The sequence below is a fragment of the Oxyura jamaicensis genome, chromosome 7 (genome assembly GCF_011077185.1).
Source record: "Oxyura jamaicensis isolate SHBP4307 breed ruddy duck chromosome 7, BPBGC_Ojam_1.0, whole genome shotgun sequence".
In the NCBI taxonomy this organism is placed as follows: Eukaryota; Metazoa; Chordata; class Aves; order Anseriformes; family Anatidae; genus Oxyura; species Oxyura jamaicensis.
This window is the reverse complement of record NC_048899.1, coordinates 5,827,296-5,847,324: the sequence shown is the minus strand read 5'-3', so window position 1 is coordinate 5,847,324 and position 20,029 is coordinate 5,827,296. Positions and strand designations below refer to the sequence as shown.

The 20,029-nt window shown below is 39.9% G+C and overlaps 1 protein-coding gene across 5 annotated transcripts in view; it reads left to right on the top strand.

Moving 5' to 3' along the window:
- Positions 1-20,029, top strand: part of ZNF804A (zinc finger protein 804A) — a 213,772-nt gene that overhangs the window by 154,750 nt on the left and 38,993 nt on the right. For 4 of the 5 annotated variants that reach the window (XM_035331514.1, XM_035331515.1, XM_035331513.1 and 1 more), the window contains one exon: positions 19,607-19,750. In XM_035331514.1, the coding sequence (XP_035187405.1) occupies positions 19,607-19,750 (144 nt within the window). Of the gene's footprint in view, positions 1-12,681; positions 12,703-19,606; positions 19,751-20,029 lie in introns of those variants that run through there. The other variant, XM_035331517.1, reaches the window with a different exon arrangement.

Sequence of the window (20,029 nt, the reverse complement as noted above, 5' to 3'; positions counted from 1 at the left end):
GCTACCTGTAGTTCATCAGCACTCTTATTCCCCTACCTCTTACAGTGTTCTGTTGAGAAGTTTCTCTCTGCGTATCAACATAGACAAAAATCTGTCCTCTACCAGACAATTAAAGTAGTGGATGAGAGAATAGTCCTTCATTCTCTTTTGTTTTATGAATATAAATGGCAAGGAAGAAATGGCTTCAGCTGACTTTTGAAATACATGTGAATTAAGGGACGAATGATTGTCAGTAGATTTTCAAAACAGCTGCCTCAGAGTCCACCTATGTGTAAGACCTATTAAGACAGCTATATAGGTAGCTGATTTTTGTGCTTTGGTTATCTGGAAGATAAATGCTTTTTTCCAGGTAAGTTTCAGCAGCTGATCACCCTTTCATTCATATGTTGTTTTCTGTTGTCATTTTTTAAGAGAGCTTCAGCTTCAGGCTCCTTTAAAATCTTGACAGGAAAGTAACAGATGTCTCGAGCATGAAAACCTGCAGAATCTCCTCCACTGTTTTGGAAAAGGGCTTTTTGCAGCCTGTAACATAAATAGCTGAGTCAGATGAAAAAGATCTATTTAGAACCATTGCATCAGCATGAGTAGAGGAGGCTCAGTGAATGGTATTGTACATGCCCCTGCATACGCTTCAGTTCAAACCATTTTTCTGGATGCTATCGGAGATTGTGTGTTGGTATTTACATGTTTTAAATAGACAAATCTTCTCATCCTGAAGGTATCAGTGACAATCAACAGTTGTTAATATATTTAATTCAGTATTATAACCCTGGAGTAAGCCTAGTCTGAGACTACCTTTGAAATGATGCTAATCTGCATCACTTGAAATCTACAAAGCAGCTTTTCTGTGAAGACTGTTAGCATGGATGGTTCCTTTTCAAATCGAGTTGGCATTGAAGGTTTTCTTTGTATTTACCCTGACGTTTCTGTACTGAAATCCATGAAAAGACCACACAATAATCAGTTGGTAGTGTTGGCTGTTGTGTAAGTGTAGTTTTTGCAGCACATCGATAGCTTGATTCACATCGGGGTGGCTGAAGCAAAGCTCTCTTAGCAGGTCTCGTGCCTGGGTGTTTTGTGCAGCATGTAATGCCGCTCTGCGGGATGGTGACTGGTGGCACTGGGGCATGGCTGCTTTTGCAATGAATACTTTCCACTTGTATTCGCAGTAGGTAGACCAGTGTGTGGTGAAACACAGCATGGTTTCATCTTAAAATAATAAGCAAATCTGAAATTGAATTTATTGTTCAATAAAGTTGTACTTGATAGAGGTTCTGACTTCAACAGTTAGGCAATCAATGTTTGCTTTTAATTACGCGGCGCTGAAGAGATTCCATACACCTCTTTGTGCGATTCTGTGCGTTTCCAAACAGTTATGTTGATAATCAAATCTGAAAAGCAATGATTTAAATTGGTTAATGAAGTTAAGTGTTAGCACAGCACACCACATTTTCTCCTCTGTGCTGTTCAATCAAATCAATGTTATCTGATTTTACAGTGGCTTTAATGCGGTCCCTTTGTATTTACATGAGATTGTTTGAGTTCTTTGCCTTTCCATTGATCTTGCCCACTGATGATACTGGTGTCACCTTCCTGTTAACCTTGGGTCAATATGTTCAGCAGTAGATTAAGAGCTGTTCCTTCCTCGCCAGAAAGCGAAGTACAGGACAGTAGGGCGGCTTTGCCTCCTGGTGCCGCTGTGCATCTTGGCACAGTCACATCCGCTGGGCCTGCACGAAAGTTGGAATGAGGCAGGTACGTGCTGTGATGCTCTGCCCAAAAACTCCTCTCCAAAACTCCATCTATTGGCTCAGTGTGGGAAAACTGAGAACCACCAGAATGAAATACCAGGGGCAGAATAACACAGATTTAATTATGAGTATGTGTATTGCGTTTAGAGAAGAAACAAGACTTGAAAGTCTAAAGCTTCATTGTGCTATCTATATCGGGTTATATAGTCAGAGATGTTTGGAAATACTGTTTTCATGTTCCAGAGCTAGGGAACAACAACAAACAAACAAACAAAGCAAAAACAAAACCAGAAAATTCTCCATTTAAGAGAGTTTGTAAACTGAGGCTAGGAAACACAGTTTTCTTGGACAGCAAATATTCTCTGTGTTGTTCATCAGAAATAATTGCACTGTATGGCCTTCTTCCTAAAACTGAAGCAAGTGCTAGGCAGTGTGCTTGAACCGTCTTTTGTGATTCCTAAAGATACAGTAAAAGCAAAGAGGACAGAAATGAGATGTTTATTAAGGTCAATATTTGCTTGTTCTTATGCTTCATCACACTGTGATGTATCTGTTGACTTAAGAACACTGGTGAGACAAAAATATTTTACATCCCTACTACTACTGGAAGAATCTTGGTAATCATAGAATATCCTGAGTTGGAAGGGACCCTTAAGGATCATCAAGTCCAACTCTTGACACCGCACAGGTCTACCCAAAAGTTCAGACCATGTGACTAAGTGCACAGTCCAATCTCTTCTTAAATTCAGACAGGCTCGGTGCAGTGACAACTTCCCTGGGGAGCCTGTTCCAGTGTGCAACCACCCTCTCTGTGAAGAACCCCCTCCTGATGTCAAGCCTAAATTTCCCCTGCCTCAGCTTAACCCCGTTCCCACGGGTCCTGTCACTGGTGTTAATGGAGAAAAGGTCTCCTGTCTCTCGACACCCCCTTACGAGGAAGTTGTAGACTGTGATGAGGTCCCCTCTCAGCCTCCTCTTCTCCAGGCTGAACAGGCCCAGTGACCTCAGCCGTTCTTCGTACGTCTTCCCCTCCAGGCCTATCACCATCTTCGTAGCCCTCCTCTGGACACTCTCCAACAGTTTCATGTCCTTTTTATACTGTGGTGCCCAGAACTGCACACAGTGCTCGAGGTGAGGCCGCACCAGCGCAGAGTAGAGCGGGACAATCACCTCCCTTGACCTACTAGCGATGCCGTGCTTGATGCACCCCAGGACACGGTTGGCCCTCCTGGCTGCCAGGGCACACTGCTGGCTCATATTCAACTTGCTGTCTACCACGACCCCCAGATCCCTCTCTTCTAGGCTGCTCTCCAGCGTCTCATCGCCCAGTCTGTACGTGCAGCCAGGGTTTCCCCGTCCCAGGTGCAGGACCCGGCACTTGCTCTTATTGAACTTCATACGGTTGGTGATCGCCCAGCTCTCCAACCTATCCAGATCCCTCTGCAAGGCCTTTCCACCCTCATTCAAGTCCACGACTCCTCCAAGTTTGGTGTCATCAGCAAACTTGCTCAAAATACCTTCTATTCCTACATCCAGATCGTTTATAAAAATATTGAAAAGTACCGGCCCTAAAATGGAGCCTTGAGGGACCCCACTAGTGACCGCCCGCCAGCTTGACACAGCCCCATCACCATAACCCTTTGGGCCCTGCCCGTTAGCCAATTGCTCACCCATCGTATGATGTTTTTATTTAGCTGTATGGTGGACATTTTGTCCAGTAGGATCCTATGGGAGACTATGTCAAAAGCCTTGCTGAAGTCCAAAAAATCCCATTAACAACATTAGTTATGACAACTTGTCTTAAGTAGTGATGATGGACCTAATTGCTTGCAAGTGATTAGATACGACTTCATTAATGGTTAGGCCCTCACATAGAGTGGACGTGCTATTTTGTTGGGATGGTTTCTGTGTGAGACTGCATCTGCTGTGAGTCAGCTCATCTGTCCTTGTCTCTACCCATCCCTCTGAGATGCTTGCTGTCCAGAATAACAGTTGAAGCAAGCAGTGTTAGAGTCAGGGAGCTTCGCATCTAGTGCTAGTGATACCTGTGTCTCCCTTCGAGAAGCCCGGCAGAGCATATTCAGCAAGAAGGAAAGCGTTCAGTACACAAACAGGGCTCTTGGGCAGACCCATTTCAAAATTGCTGAAAAAGCAATAACGGCTTTAACCCAAACCTTTTAGGTCCCGTTTTCCATGTGTGTATAGATATATACATACACATATATGTGTATATACCTATTTCTGTGAAAACAAAATTTTCTGTTTTGTTACTTTGGGAGTTTGCTGTAATTCTTCAGGTAACAGCTTTTTTTTGTCATGATTTGAAGTAGCTCTTATTTTATGGGTTGTGTTTTGAGATGCAAACAGCTATTTAAATACGTGTTAAAAGAATTTGCATTTTCACTTATGCTGTTGAACGGTGCATAATTAATGCCTTCTGCCTACTACTTCGCACTGTGACTTTACTACTTTTAAATGGAATTTAAAAATACTTTATTCCATAACTATTTGCGTGGCATATAATTATGATATCATTAAAACAGTTTATGACTAGAATCAAGTAGGGAGGGGGGAAACTATTTGTTAATGGAAAAAATAAAAGCTTCACGCTAGTAAATATTTCACCAATTTATGAGAGAAAATGGTATAGAAAAGCGTTTTAAAAGGTCAATGAATTTCTATTAAATTGTATCCTTCTCATTACATTTAAAATTAAACATGCAAGGTCGACATTAAAAGCCTTATTTTCAGCCTTTGAACTGCCATTTAAAGCAGAAGTGTAACACTAATGCTCAAGAAACAGAAAGGAGTGAAAATTTTTTACTTTTCCAGGAGCTGTTATTTGAAGCAATAATTTTAGATCCACCTCGCTTTGTGAGATGCTTCCCAAACGGAGACATTCCTTTTGCAGGGAATGTATACACAGACACCATCAACGCAAACCCTTCACAATGCCAGGTGCTGTCAGGGTTGTATAGGTGATTCTCCTAAGGATCCCTGTGATGGTTTGGAATACTTGATTACTCTTACAGGGAGTCAGTCAGAGCAAATGCATAGCCTGCCCACCTCACGCACAGTACCCTTCCTATCAGTTAGGAATCGTTGCCTGCTTTTTCTGCCAGGTGTGTTACATGTGCACCGCTCGACCACTTGCTCCGGGCTATGGAAGTTGCCCTGCTTTGGTTTAAGGTGGGACGCCTCTGGTGTGACATGCTCTGGGGCATTCCTGCCTAGCAGCGTTTTTGCAGTCCTAGTTTCAGGTAGCACAGTCCCCCGGGCTTTTATGTGCTGGTTGCATGCAGCCAATGCCTAATTTTTGAATTCCACACAAGTTTTTGAGCACCTTTGTAATTTTAAGCCAATGATCATCACAGTGCCTTGAGATGAAGTTTCATAGGTTTTGCTTGGATGCCTGCAAAGAAGGAGGTTGCATGTGGAGAAGGAGGGATGATGAATTCCATACCTGAATGCACTTGTAATGAATAGTGAGAGGGTCTAATGGGGGTCTTGCTTTCATTTTGGAAAGGCATCTGGTTAAAAGGTGGTTTGGGGTGAGCAAGAGCTGGCAGCTGTGGCTGGTGGGTTGGCTGCAGCTGTTCTTGGGGTGCATTATTGGTCCTGGCCATGAGGGACTCCTTCCTATGTGGTGAGGTGCTGGAGTCATAGGATTGTGGTTCCTTTCTGTTCACTGCAGTTGTTGAAGGTTGTGTTTCCATGCAGATAGATTTTGTGTCAATTGAGTTGACTGACAGAACCATTTTAACTGAGTAAAGACAAAAACCACTGTTTCCATAGCTTGTTTGATAATGTTTAAAAAATCAGGTGATGGCCATGATCACAACTTTTCTACTTTCATTACTTCCCTGTGTGTGGTTACTGAGCTGTAGAACCCAATTCTAATGTGAGAGGGATCCTAGAAAAATGTTTGGAAAAACTCATAAGCTCAGGAGATGGAAGAAATAAAGTAATCAGCAGACTTGTCTAGCGTTCCAAGGAAAGAATCCAAATAAAAACAGGATATGGCCGAGTGCTGATTCTTTTCTATAGAAAAGCTTTCAGCTTTCTTTTCAAGGACAGAAAAGGTTATTCCCTGTCTGCTGAAATCTGTATTTTCTCCTATTATTTTTGCTAGGGGATCTTTTTATATGAGAAGATTGCTAACAGATGTAGCACCTGTTAACTTCTCCTATCAAAGTTAAAGGGATGTTTAATTCATTTTAGTTTTAATCTGTTTTAGATTAGAATGACCTTTTCTTGGCTTCATATTATAGTCTCTTTCTTGAAAAATTAATGTTTTCCTCCATGTTGCATGTATCGATTATTAGTGGCTAGGCAGTTGCCTGGTATTTATCCATAATTAAAAATGCAGTAGGCAAGAAAGCTGGTTCTGAAGGCTTGTGGAATTTCTTTTTCACAGTGTTTTGGTTTTAACCCTTATAAACATGTAAATAGAGGACCTGTACTTCTTACAAATCTGTAAGAAAATAAGTATGGGCAGAACTGGTATTAATAGATCTAAAATTTTGGGCTAACTCCCTTCAAAAGTGGTCTAGCTGATGGAGGAGTGCGGTCAGTTGTGTTGTCATGGCTTTGGGCTGTCGCTATATAAATGCATAACTTTGATCACAATGGTGCCTGCACAAAGCCCCCCCCAAACTCAGCTTTGTTCTGATTTTTAGTGCTAAAAGTAACAACTTTCCCTGCAGAAAAGCAATTCTATTGTATTTTTGACATGTTACATAGGCAAGACTTGAGCAGCCAAAATATTAGAAAGAATAGAAAGAAGCAATTAAGCTTAGAAAGAGTTATATAGATTGTGCAGGGTGACGGAAGATGTCAGTATCGATTTTCTGCCACTTTTATGTCTGACCTTTTGGATTCCAGCAGGTGCTCTTAAGAGGATTTGGCTTGTACCAAATTAAAGATATCACAGCACAATTGCTGACTCATATGATGAGAACTGGCGGAGCTCATGTGCTCCATCAATGCAGTTGCATTGCACGTGGGGCCATTGTCATTAGATGATTTAAGGTGCTTCAGTAGATAAAAACAATTGAAAAGCTCTTTATATAAAAAAAAAAACCACCAACGTTAATTGTGTTAAATGCAGTTACCATCTACTTTATTTTTGTAAACAATTCCTATAACTGTAAACTTTGGTTCGTGAAAATGATTACATGCGAAGCAATCAAAGGATACGCAAACTGTGATAAAGCAATGCTTCAAATGAAGTAAACCATTAAAAATATGCATATAACTTCAACAGCATTGTTATGGATGAAATTGGAAAAAAAGAAATGTAAGTGCTTTGTCTTCATTTAACACCTCCTGGCAGCATCCAGACACAAAACTTCAATGTGAGCATCCTCAGCTGAGTGCCCTTCCACCCTGGTTGTAAGAAAAAAATTGCTTGTCGGGACTGGTGAAAAGATTTCATCTGACTTGAGTCAGTAGGAAATATTTTACTACAGGATGGAGTTTAGCTTGGAGAAATGGTTATTTTTTCTCTGGATGCCCAGAGTACATCCTGCACAGTTTATTATTGCGTCCTGCAATAATAAAAGGTAAACTCCTCATAATCATTAGCACAAATTTAGGAAACAAGGCATTAGTATGTAGTTTTTTGTGTGATAAACCTATGGTGAATTAACATATTTTTAATTAACATATTTTTAAAATCCCACTGGATATATTGACCAAAAGAGCTGTCTCTGGTGTAACTTTGCAAGGTGGTGAGAGGCTGAGCGTTGGTGGGGGAGCAAAGCACGAGCTGTGTGTTGCAGCATTACCTCCTCGAGCTGCTGCCACTGTTGTGCTCTTGTATTTGCGCAGCATTTGGCAGTAAAGATAGTCCTGACACTTCTTTCTGGTAAGGTCAGCACTAAAGCCACGCAGATTTGAAACTTCAGCCTGAGACTCTTCACTGTGCTTACACTTTTTTCTTTCTGATGATGGTTTTTGCCTAATTTCACTGGTTTTCACGGCTAACATCCTCTGGGGAATTTTCTTTGTAAGACTGAGCAAGGCCTGATGGTTTCTTAAATCCATTTCTATTACCACAAGAAATTCAGCAAGACAGTAGATCATTTTAGCTAGTAGGTTGCATATTATAAGTCTGGTTTCTAAAGTTAGGTTTGTGCTCACATATGCTGTGTGCACACAGGTTAATGTACATGTGTGTATGCATGAAATAGAAAACCCATTTCAGTTGGAATTAACAAAGCAAAGAACTCCAAGTTTTTAAGTCCTACATGTTTTTGCAATATTGGAGGACCTAATAAATGCCATGGAAGAGGAAAAGACCATAGTGTGAGGACATGATCCATGCATGTTGGAGAATCCACACCTGAAACTCAGGTCCAAAATAAATGAGTCTTCACTACTGTTGCTGGCTGAACTTGGGTTTGTGAAAGCCCAAAGTCCTAGTACCAAATACCTTTAAGGTCTGGGAAAGCTCGGTTAGATATATCTAACCTTTGCAATTTCTGGTCACCGCTGCTTCAGGATCATTTTTTAAGTGCTTCTCATTGAGCTCTGTATCCAGATGCCAGTTTTCTGAGCCATTTCATCTTGTGTTTAGTTTCTTTCCTAAGTAGTTATACTATTGCAGTATTTTACTATTAACCGCGGATAAGCTGCAATGCTGTTAATCTGACTGTTATATCAGCAATATTGTAGAAATTGTTTCTTTTTAACACAAATGAGTAGCGGGTTCAGAAATGCTAATGTTGCATACATTTCCCGGATTCTTCCTGCTGAAAAAGCATGTTGTGCATCATGCAGTTTCCATGGCACTGGGAATTTTTCTTTTGTTTATTTCTTCAAGGCAGCTGGAGCTCCTTTCAACTAAAAAAGAGAAACCTTTTGGCTGGGCAGGGATGGCTTAAGGCTAAGTGAGAATTGAATAATCCAAGAAAATGAAGCCTTTGAAAAAAAAAAAAAAAATCACTTGTATGCAAGAAATCTGCTTTTTTTACTGAATGCCTCAAGCTCACCACTAGTGCTGGAATCTCCTCAATATACATTTCTGTCCAGCACATTGAGCCATTATTTTTCTCTCCCTTCAAGTCTTTTTTCCTATTTACATTGGAGGATCCTTGATCCTTCAGGTCATGCTGCTTTTGTACCTGCTGAGCAGTTCACAATCCTAGCAATTCCTTCATGATCATTAAATGTGATGATCTTTGGATCTGTAGTTTTATGGAATGCTAAATGCTTATATTTATCAGAACATAAGACGTTAGGAGCCTCGCTTTTTATTACTGGTTTACACTGATTTCTTTCAGACCTTTTGCTATTAGCTTTGATTTTCCCTCCTGTAGTAGAGGTTGGTTTGTTGGTTCCATATCTTATACAACCACCCTGTTGTTTGGGCTTACAGGATGCTGACGGAGCTGAACACCAAGTAATTACACATGTGAACTGATTAAGGTTTTAATTTTATATATTTTTCCCCAAGTAAGTATTTTTAACCTAAATCAGCTTGCTGGTCTAAATAAGTGTGTGCTGGCACAGGAGGAAGAGTGACTTGGAATTGATGTGAAACCTTCCTGTTGAGGAGAGGCTTAACACTTATAGTTCTGGGGACTGTAAAACAGGTTTTGGTATTCTGTTTTGGGTCCCTAAAACAATGGGAGCCTACAGGCACTGCTCACATAGAAATTAGCCACTAAGACAGATAGTTGTAAATGCTGAAGTTTCAAATTGATCTTGATGTTTTTGCTGTTTACCTGCTACTCGGAAACATACAGACAAGTGTGTTAGCACTGCTCACATTAGTTTTGTGTTTTAGCATCGCTCTGTCTCTGGCTAGCTGCACCAAGCGCTGCAGTGTGGGACAGGTGGGCAGAAATGCTCCCTCCCACTTCAGCCAGGTCCCAGTCTCTGGTCTTGCCCTGAGCTTTTGTGAATCTGTATCAAAAAGGTGTTTGTTTGTTTGTTTGTTTTTAAGTTTAACTGACACCATGTCATTCTCTGCATCTTTGCTCAACTTCAGGGATTTTTGACAATTTGCTGTGAATAAAACGGCAGAAAATGGAGTAAAATGGAGATGCGTGGCTAAGGATCGTTCTAGAGGCATTGTCTATGCTAACGTGTGGGCTTAAAGTATGGGTTTTCTTTGAGGAAACTTTGTCAATTTTGTGGATGCAGCTCACTTTGTCTGCACTTCTTTAACCCCAGTTAACGTTCATGGGCGATGCAGCGTAAATGCTTCTTTCCTCTTTGTGCATCCGTCTGGCAGTGAAAGGTGTCCTTCATGCAGCATTTCAGGCAGCAGGCAGTGCAGGTACTATCCCACTCCTGTCACCATTTCAAGAATCTCCTAGAAAATGTTATTGGTGCTAACAGCTAGTCATTTTTAGATATCTTCCATCAGATCTTGTACACTCTATGTAAGAAATTTCATTTCTCTGCCCAAACGCTTCCCTAGATCAGTAGGCAGCAAAGAGATGGATAAAAATAATTTTCATGCCTTTTCTCTCTCTGATGCTTTCATCTCCAGAAACCGTTTACCCAACGGTATGTCTTGACGTGTGGCTGTACCGCAGTCCTTTGTTTTCTCCCCGTTTTCCAAGGTGAGGGTGAAAAGCATCACATCAGCCTCAACCTTCCCTTCTCCCCTTTGGCCAGGAGGTGGAGGCAGAAAGCAGCGTGCCTGAAAGCTCTGTGTGTCCCTGGGAGCCGTTAAGTGGCGTTTCTGTTCTGCTTCCACCATCTGTCTTTCCCTTTTATTGAAATTGTCGAGTATCAACTATTCAGCTTTATGACCTAAAGTCTTCAAAACTTAAGTGTTACCATTCTCATAAAGTAGCTATTCTCATAAGTCACATCTATTCAAATAACTTGTTGTATAAGTGAGGCTCGTCACAGCGATAAATGCTGAATCTGCCATTGCTTCTCATAAAATAATAATAATAAATAAATAACTAGGAAAAACTCGTTTGAAGTTCTCGGAAAAAATGTATTTGGCATGAGAACAAAGCCCAGGCCCATCTCATCTCTAAGATGATACAGCTGGGTTTAAGACTGCAATAGGGTCACTCGTCATTTAGATATTGTAGATCTGCCAAGGTAAATCAGGGCTCCTGCAGGACTCCTTTTGTGCACTGGCAGCTTAACAAAACAAGCTCAGAAAGGTAAGGACAAGGTCTTCAAAAATAGCGTGTGCCTTACTGTGGCTGTGGGGGGAAAGGGGAGGTGGGAATGTATCTGCACGTGAGAAGGGAAAGGTTTTTGTGTAACATCACTTCAAGAGTAACAGTGACTCAGTAATTTTGCCTTTTTTATTTTTATTTATTTTTTTCATGTATTTTCCCATAAACTTCAACAACAGGCTCTTAGGTTAGAGGAGGAAGAAAGGAGAACACTCAAAACCCCACAACAGACTTCTATGTTTTAAAAGTATCATCAGGAACCTACCAAGTTTCCTTACTTCCAAGTGGCCCTAGGTGAGGAAATCTCATGCATGTCCATGCAGACAAAATTGACATATTGGTTCCTACATTCCAGAAATTCCAGAAGGACAAAATCCCAGACCATCTGCCATCAGCAGCCTCCATTTCACCATTGCAAGCCTGTAGGTTTTTTGTGGGGTTTGGTTGTTTTGTTTGGTTTTGTTTGTTTGTTTATTTCCCTCAAGGTATTTTCTCTATGACATATTTAACCTTAATTCTGTTTACCATTTAGGACTGACTGTTTCTGTGGGCTTCAGTGTAATTTTGTGAGGCTCTTGGCCAGAAAACACTGTGAAAAAATGGATTCCTGGATGGTAGAGAGAAGAAGATCTGTTTATTTACAGATGCCCAAAGAAATAATACCTTTTTATTATTATTATTTTTTATTTTTTTTCCCCTCCTGTTTTCACTTTTTCTGTCTATGGTAACAGGATTAACTTCAGGAAGATGAATACATACCGTCATACTGCATAATAATGCAAAATCTTAAACTTTTGCCTATTCATCATTAGTGGAATGAAGAAGCAGAGCAGTGTAATTCCTAGTGTTTCTTGTGTGTTTTCTAATGAGACAACTCCTAAAATCAAAAGTACCCTGACCCAAGCCTATGGGATGGATTCCATTTAATAACCATATGTCTGTGCAGTCCGTCCAGTGGGATAAGGTGGTAGAGGGAAGCAGAATATCCTTCTCGTTTGCAGCTGGAAGTGTTTCCTACCTGCAGCCAGGACTTCTGAGGCAGAAGCACGCAAGCCAAAAGTGCTTTAGGCCTTGCCCTGCTCTAAGGTAACTTTTCAATGGCCAGCCACTGAAGTGCTTGTGGCACATCACTTCAAAGCACATAAAGAAGGCTAGCAATGATGGGTCCCTGAAACTATAAAAAGATAGTATATTTGCATGAGAAGGTTTAATGGTCTGGAAAGCCATAGCAAAATGGAATCAGTAAAAGGGTCTGTAAAGAAAGCTCACTGAGCCTGCGGTGGGGGTTTCCATGAATGTTCACTTCAATAAGCTCCGCTTGGAGCAAACACATTGACTGCAAAAACTCAGTGGACCTACTGAATTTAAAATACGATTTGAAACTTCCTCAGCAGGGTCAATAAATATGTAGTGTGATGTTCACAGGCTTTGAGGCATTATGTTTAAATAACATAGTTACTCTAAGTAGAAAATTTGTAATTTTAGTCGCTCATGGAGAAGCTGGGTTCTGGAGAGGAATCAAATGAGAAAGAAATATCTTAATTTTAATTCAAATATCATTCTATTACCTCCCTTCCTGAAACAAAACAAACACAACAAAAACTTCTAAAAATATAAACAGAAAAAGAGAAAATACAAGAAAAATGTTTTGAAAATTGAGCCAAGAAATTGCTATGGAGGATTATGATAAAAATCTTACATTTTTAGGAAAAAGAGCTGTCACAGTCAAGTACAGCAAATAAAACTAAGAAAACTGAACTTGGAACTCACCAAGGCCTCTGATCCTGAGCATGCAGGTATGCAGGCTTTAATGCATGAGCTGTCCCATAGACCGATGCCATGTTCAAAGTTAAATATATTGTAGATGGCATCCAATTTTCTGGTTCCCCAGTGCCTCAGCCAACTAAACTGGTGATTTTTTACCAGGCCAAAAACTAACCACACAAACAAATTAATGCTTGACAAGCTCTACAGCAACTTTTAACACAGATTAATAGCTACCAGTCAATTGGCAGTGGTTAACTTGAAGTGAAATAAATCAACAAGTCCCCTTTCCCTATCTTTTGCCCTTCCCCTGGTTCTGAAACCACTGACACACGTGTTGTCATGTTCCCTGTAGATGGAAGGCTGCTGGGTATAAAAATTGAGATTTGTTCCACTGTGTGGCTTTTGTGCTCAAGAGTGGTTTTCAGTCTGTTCTCAGGGTTGTGAGTTCTGCGGGGTTAAAAGGCACTTCAGCTCGTTTAGGTTGGCGTTGTAAGGATCAGACACAAAAACCTGATTTTCCAAACAATCTTAATTGCATTAGACACTTACCTGTCAATGAAACCACATTAAGGAGCTGTAAGAATCTTTAGATGCCCACATGCCTGCTGCAAGGAAACAAAATGCTGAACATCAGCCCCAAGGTTTTGTGATTTTGTTTGTTTGTTTTTAATCAAAATTCTGCTCAAATTAAAGTGTGTGGCCAGACTATTTCAGGTAGAGCAGTAAAGGCTCCTCCTTCCTCTGCTTATCATTTGACAAGGATAAACATTTAGTGAAAATTCTTCTTTTAACACACATCAGGAGGAAACCTTTTCATAAAACCTGTCTTAGCTACAGCAAAACCTACTTCTGTTCCATCATCTATGGATTTCAGAAGATGAGTGGTGGTGATGGGGTAAGATAAATTTTTCTCCATTACAACCATACCCGTGTTGGTTTTCTCATAAAACACCGGTGAAGAGCCCCTTCTCAATACAGGTAGTTAGCAGAAATGTGTGGCCAGCTTTCGTGTCACCTTTTGAGTGCATGCTCTGCCTGGAAATAGTATTTAGAGTGTTAGAATAAATAAATAATTCTACAGATATATGCACAAGAGTTAGTTTTAATGGCAAAAAAGCTAATCAAGTGATTTTATGAGTCCCAGTTAAAAGTAATTATACAGTTGAAAGTGCTTTAAGGAAGTTAATGAGACAGACAAATGTGATAACAAATTGCTGTCTCATCATTAGCTTCCTTTAAAGTTAATTCAGTCTTAACATTGCAGGGCACTGCTCTGCATTGCTCAGCTTTCCGCTGGTCCAGCTCTGTCCCTGCTCTCACCCACCTCATCCATCCATCCCTCAGTTGGGGGGTGCAGAATCCAGCGGTTGGCATTGGTCGGTGTGCTTGCAAAACGTGGCATTTCCCAAAAGTGAGGATGCTGTTAGGAAGCAGGCAGCACAAATTGGAATACATTTTGCTATTTCCATCTGATTTCACTGTTATTTATCTTAATACTAAGTTATTTATCTTAATACTATGTTATTTATCTTAATACTAATACTGTGTACCTAAACAAGAATACTGTCCATGTAGCTGAGAGTACAGCTATTTGCATGTCTTCAGTAGCATTTTCAAGTATGCACACACCAGAATACTGATTAGCTCTCTTGTATGTAATAAGTGTTTTGTTTGCAGTTAGTTGTTTGCAGGCAATCTTAAGGAGAAAACAAAGGTGGGGTGTTTTTCTTTTTCTTTTTCTTTTTTTTTTCCTTTTCAGCCTATGATGTTCAATTAATGTAGGGGTTTTCAGGGTACTGTTTCTTCCTTGGGCCCATAGCCTTGCAGTGCAGCAAAGCAGTTAAACCATGGGGTCACTGCCTGTGGAAGCTGCTTTGCTTGGAAGGACAATGTCAGGAGGGATCAAGTGAAATAACATCTGATGTTTATGACCTTACGAATTTTAGGTAGCTATCAGATCTCACAGCTAATGGGAAAGTCTCAAGTACGGTAACCAGGAAGATCTGACAGCACTGTTGGTACTCATTTTCCCTGCCAGCCTTCTTTTCAAGGTAGGGTGAAACTGAAGCTTGCTATACACTGCTTGGAAATGAGTTTGCTGAGATCAATGAGTAATTTGATCAATGTATCTAATTGCTTTTTGCTTTGGCCTCACCGCCTTGATAAGGATAAGAACCTTATAAATAATTAGATTCGGTGCTAGAGTGCATTAATATTACTAATGCATGCTATTTTTTATTTATTCCTTCAAGTACATCAGTGGATGATGTATAGACTGCTCACATGAGGAAGAAGTGATATAGGGAAGATATAAAAACAAATTATATGTAGTGAGTAATACCAAGATAAATGGCAAAGATGTTACGAAATTGTAAATTGTATGTTTTTTTTTGTTTTTTTTTTGCAGTGAAATTTGCTGCTTCACACTGTCCTTCTAACACCTAGCAACTATACCAGAAATGAAGGAACAATTGTTGATTGTGTCAGTGGGTATAAATACAGCTAAGATATGGAGTAGTTTTGCCAAAGCAAGAGAATTAGCTGGAGTTTTTTGACAGTGTTCAAAATATGATTTTGCTGTTTTTTATCAGGACAGGAAAAAAAAAAAAAAAAAAAAAAGAAAGCTTTAAATAGTTTTTGTCAAGGAGGTTACACTGGAACATCTGTCAAGTCTAATGTGGTCTAATCCGGAGGTTCAGGCCAGAGCAGTCTAATCCTCTCTGGGATGACTGTACCAGTAAATTCTCCTGAAGAAGGGGTTTGTTTCTGTAATACATTTTACTTTGCAGTGACTGCGTGCCTGACCCTTTTTAAGTCTACAGTAAATGCGAAATAGCTTACTGCAATAAAAGGAGCTCACATTTCTTGGGAAGTAAGAGTATCGACACTGGCAATCACCATGGTGTAGATGCTATATTTTAATTTCAGGTTCTTACATGGTTCTTGTTTCCTGTTTAATCGTTCTACAGGCAGCAAAAGTATGAGCCTGCAGTGCACTAAATAAAAGCGTCCCCTAGCTGAGGAATCCAGTCAACTTCCCAAAGTTGTCCATGGGAAGCATTAAATGTTTCTGTAGCTTCCCTTCTTTCTTTCTCTTGTAGAATGTGAGCAGAAAGTCCTGTCTCAGTGGTTAAAGGTAGAACCTCTGCAGATGGAGCCTGCTCTTCATACAATTTGTCAGATGCTTGCAGCTACGTTTGCACAGGCTTAAGGATTTGGAGGGTGGAGAAGATAGATTTAGAGAAACAAAGCCAGCTGAGAGATGTGATCACATATTAGAGGTCTTTCATATAAATTATGAAAGATGACTACAGTGAATTATTGCTGTAGGCTTTCAGACAATAAGCCTTTCAGGAAAAAATAATGAAGCAAAGTGACACTCAGTTCTGAGTTTCATTACCAAACTGAATCATAATTCAAAGTTCTTTTAAAACTTCCAGCATGGTTTGCAAATTTTTTTTGATGGAACTGGGACTAAGTTTGATCATAGTTAACTGTTTTAAGTGGGTTTTTGGCTACCACTTTACTCCAGGAATATTCCTCTCCAGTAAGTCTCTGTCATTTCTGTCTGTAATCTGTTGCCAGCACTACCAAGGTCCAGGAACTATCATTTCTTACTGTCAGCTTTTGGGCAGCTGTCCCTCATCAAAATTCATAGCGCTAGCGAAAGCCTCCTCTTCCAAGGTAGTACTCTCCTCCAAATCAATACAAATAGTCTAACAGGCAGGGAAGCAGCAGCCTGTGTTCTCATATTTCCATTCCCTGCTCATCATTGACATCAGACTCCCCTCAGCTCCTGATGCCAGCCAGCAATGGCAATTTATTCTTGCATCTGACCCAGCCCAGAGAACTCACCAGCTGTGGGCAGCCTCCAGATCCCCACGGTCGATGTTGCTCTGAGCACCGGAGGGCCGCGGGTGACGCAGGAACAGGGCCTGCAGTGCAGTTCTCCTCCTTCAGCTGTGGTGGGACCGGCGGGGTGCAATGCAAGGGGCTGAAGCCTTGGAGAGGACCAACCTGAAGCAAATCGACAGAGGTGTTTGGAGAGGTGATTTGGTATCCTTTCCCACCACATTGGAATAAAATACGGGTCCCACCTCATAGTTTTAGGTCATAACATGAAGAAAATACTGTTTCATATTTCTTGATCGCTTCAAGTGCAATGCAACATTTGATAGAAATAAGCACTTCTACTATTTCATTAGCAATCCCTTGATGCAAATATATTTCTGATGCAGATAGGTACCTCACAGTCCACAATTACTGGTTAATGCTTTTTGCCCATGTTTAGATCACGGTGATCAGGGTGTCTCACCAGTTAATTACTAAATGAAATTTATGATAAATGAAATAGGAACTTCTCCTGCCACCAAAATACTGCACGGCAGCAAGTGATGTAGGTGATAAAGGAGTTGTATTAAAATGTTGGCTGAGTGCTCTATGGTGATTTAAAAGAAATATAAGAGTTAATACAGAAAAAGAATAGGAAACAAAATGGAGAACATTAATATAGTACTGTATGGCACCACAGTGTATCTGGTTGTCATGTTGTCTTCTCAGGGAGGAGATGATGGTTGGAAAGGCCTTGGAGGCTGCAAAAAGAACCAGGACAAGTAATGAGTGACCTGGGTGTGAGGAATGACTGAATACACATGCCTGGGAGACTGTGTGGTAGGTGTGTATGTAATTATGAAAGGCCCAGACAAAAAAAATAAAACATGTAAGTTGGTGACCTCTTCCAGTAAGAGAACAAATGAAACTTCAATGCAGCTTCAAAACAAAGAGGAGAATGGTCCTTAGTAAAGGGTCACTTTGCCTTTGTTATACACAGTAAAATTTTGCACAGGTTCAAAATGTTGACCTGATCCTGCACAGCCATTCTTATGTTCCTAACAATAAATACTTCTGGGTTCTAAACATTTCAATCTCATCACATAAAAATCCCATTTTTCCCTTCCTGTGTGCGTGATCAAATTCCCCTAATATTTTCCCTCTACTTATTTATCATCTATTTTAAATAATGTGATGATAATCTTTATATTGCCTCTAAATCAGTAATATAATATTTCAACATAAAATTAACCCTCCCCACCAAAGAACTCTAGCTGAAGGATTGTAGTAGTAGAAACCCCAAGGTACCGATGAGATTTTCTTAATTTACAGTCCAGTTGCTCACAGGGTTCCCATGTCTCTGTTCCATTGGGATGTGCTGGGCATGCCAAGTACTGCTGCAGAGTAGATCCCATTCAGGTTAGTTCTGCTATGTAATAATTATCTTGTTTCCAAAAAGGTGCTTTATGTCCAGAGGAACACCAACTGCATTACATAATATTATTTAGGTTACTGCCTTACGTTAGTATGTCTTGTGAAATTTTGCTTGAGGGTTATTCAATGTGTTGGCATCTCTTTATACAAGAAAGGTTATTGTTTATTTCACTGTTCTTGCCTTAGAATCCATCACATTTGCTGATCTTCTACACAATTATCATATGTAATTTTTCAGAGTTCTGATAATCCCCCAAATCCAAAATTTCCTCCTCCTTTTTTTTTTTTTTTTTTTTTTGTTCTAAGAAAGCAAAATATGATGGGACTCCTTTGTAGACTATTAGAATTAGTTTTAATCTATTTCAAGGGAGTTTATGCCCTTAGAGCTTGATGTGCTGTCTCCACTACATAAGCTTCTTAGTAATAATTGAAGTGGTTAAAAAACTATAGTTCCTTACTCATTATTACCAAGAACTAATTACGGAGTTTCCAGGATAGGTTGCCATACAGCATAAGTGTATTTCAAAGTGTAAATATATTCATATGTCTTCAAATAATATGCACTTTTTTTTTAAGAAACAGATTTTATGCAACATCAGTCTAAAAATGTCCTAGAAATGTGTGAGTTCCTCTTGTGTCAGCCAGTGTTCAAAACCCAGTCCTGAAGTGATTTTTGCAATTCTTTTAATGGGCAAAATTGAATGAGGGAGTAGCTCTGTTGGGAACTGAATCAGTGGTGTTTGCTAACAGTCTGATCACTCTGAATTATATTTAAGTTCAATGTTAAATATGTACCTTTGGTTATTTGCATTTTCGTAAACAATATTTGCTGCAGTTGGGATTTTAGGGTCAATTCTATCTCGGATTTGTCAAGAGCAGGTGGTATTTCACTCAAGTTAAACATGTTTAATATGTAACTGGTGCTCAACTAATTTGAGATGACAGACCATTTCCATGCTCTTTCTGCACAAGCCATGTTGTCATCATCAAATTCAGGAAATTAATAAATATTGCTTGTCTATAATTCACTGATAAATAATGTGCAAGGTTGTGTTTAATGCTTTTACTTAGGTATGGTAAATGGAGATGTTGGTCTTCCCTTCTAATGCTGGATGGCAAATAGCAAAGCTATGGAGGATACTCGTTACATCTCAGCTATGAAAGCATTCATCAGGTTTTCATGTGTACCTGTGTTCAAGAGGGACACAGCAGAGTTTCTTTTAATTTTGTTTTCACTTTAAGAAGCACACTTCATTGTGAAAGTCTCATAACTAAATTATTGGAGTTTGTGTCTCTGTGATTATTCTGCTGAGGTATATTACCTACCAGATCATCTGGGCACTGAATCTTTGGTAGAAATTAACTGGAAAATAACCTTCAACATGATAAATATTTGTATTTGGAAAGGACCTGAGGAAATCCATCTGTAGCCTAACGTCTGACAGAGCCCCTAAGGGGAGCTGGCAACTGTATAGCAAATTGAAGTGTGCAAATCCTGAGCCTCTCAGCAGATACAGTAAATATGTGCAGTGTAACACAGCAAATATGTGAAGGCTTTTAGTTATGGAGGTGTGTAAATGTTTACAAATATGATTAACTGCAGAGCACAAAATCCATTTGCAGCATCAAAGGAAAATACTAAAATTCCTTTTTCCCACCCCCCTCCAGGATTATGCTGAAAAGAAAAACACGATAGCAAAAGCCCTGGAAGATCTTAAAGCCAACTTCTACTGTGAACTCTGTGACAAGCAGTACTATAAACATCAGGAGTTTGACAATCACATTAACTCATACGATCATGCTCACAAACAGGTAAGAGGAATCTGCTCACTACCTAAACTTAGTTCCAGCGCGAATGTTGACGTTTTTGGTTGTCATGTCCTTCAGGTTGGCTTGAGAATCACAGTTGTCAAATTTCAGATTCTGGGAAGCAAAAATAGGCAGTTTTCTTAGAAACACGTCATAACATAAAGATTTTGCAGCCAAAAATTCTGAGCTGTAAGGAACGGGAAATGCTCTAAGGGAAATGTGAACAGTTATATGGTAAAAAGGTACAAGGAATGATGAAAATGTAAATGTAGAATTCACTTG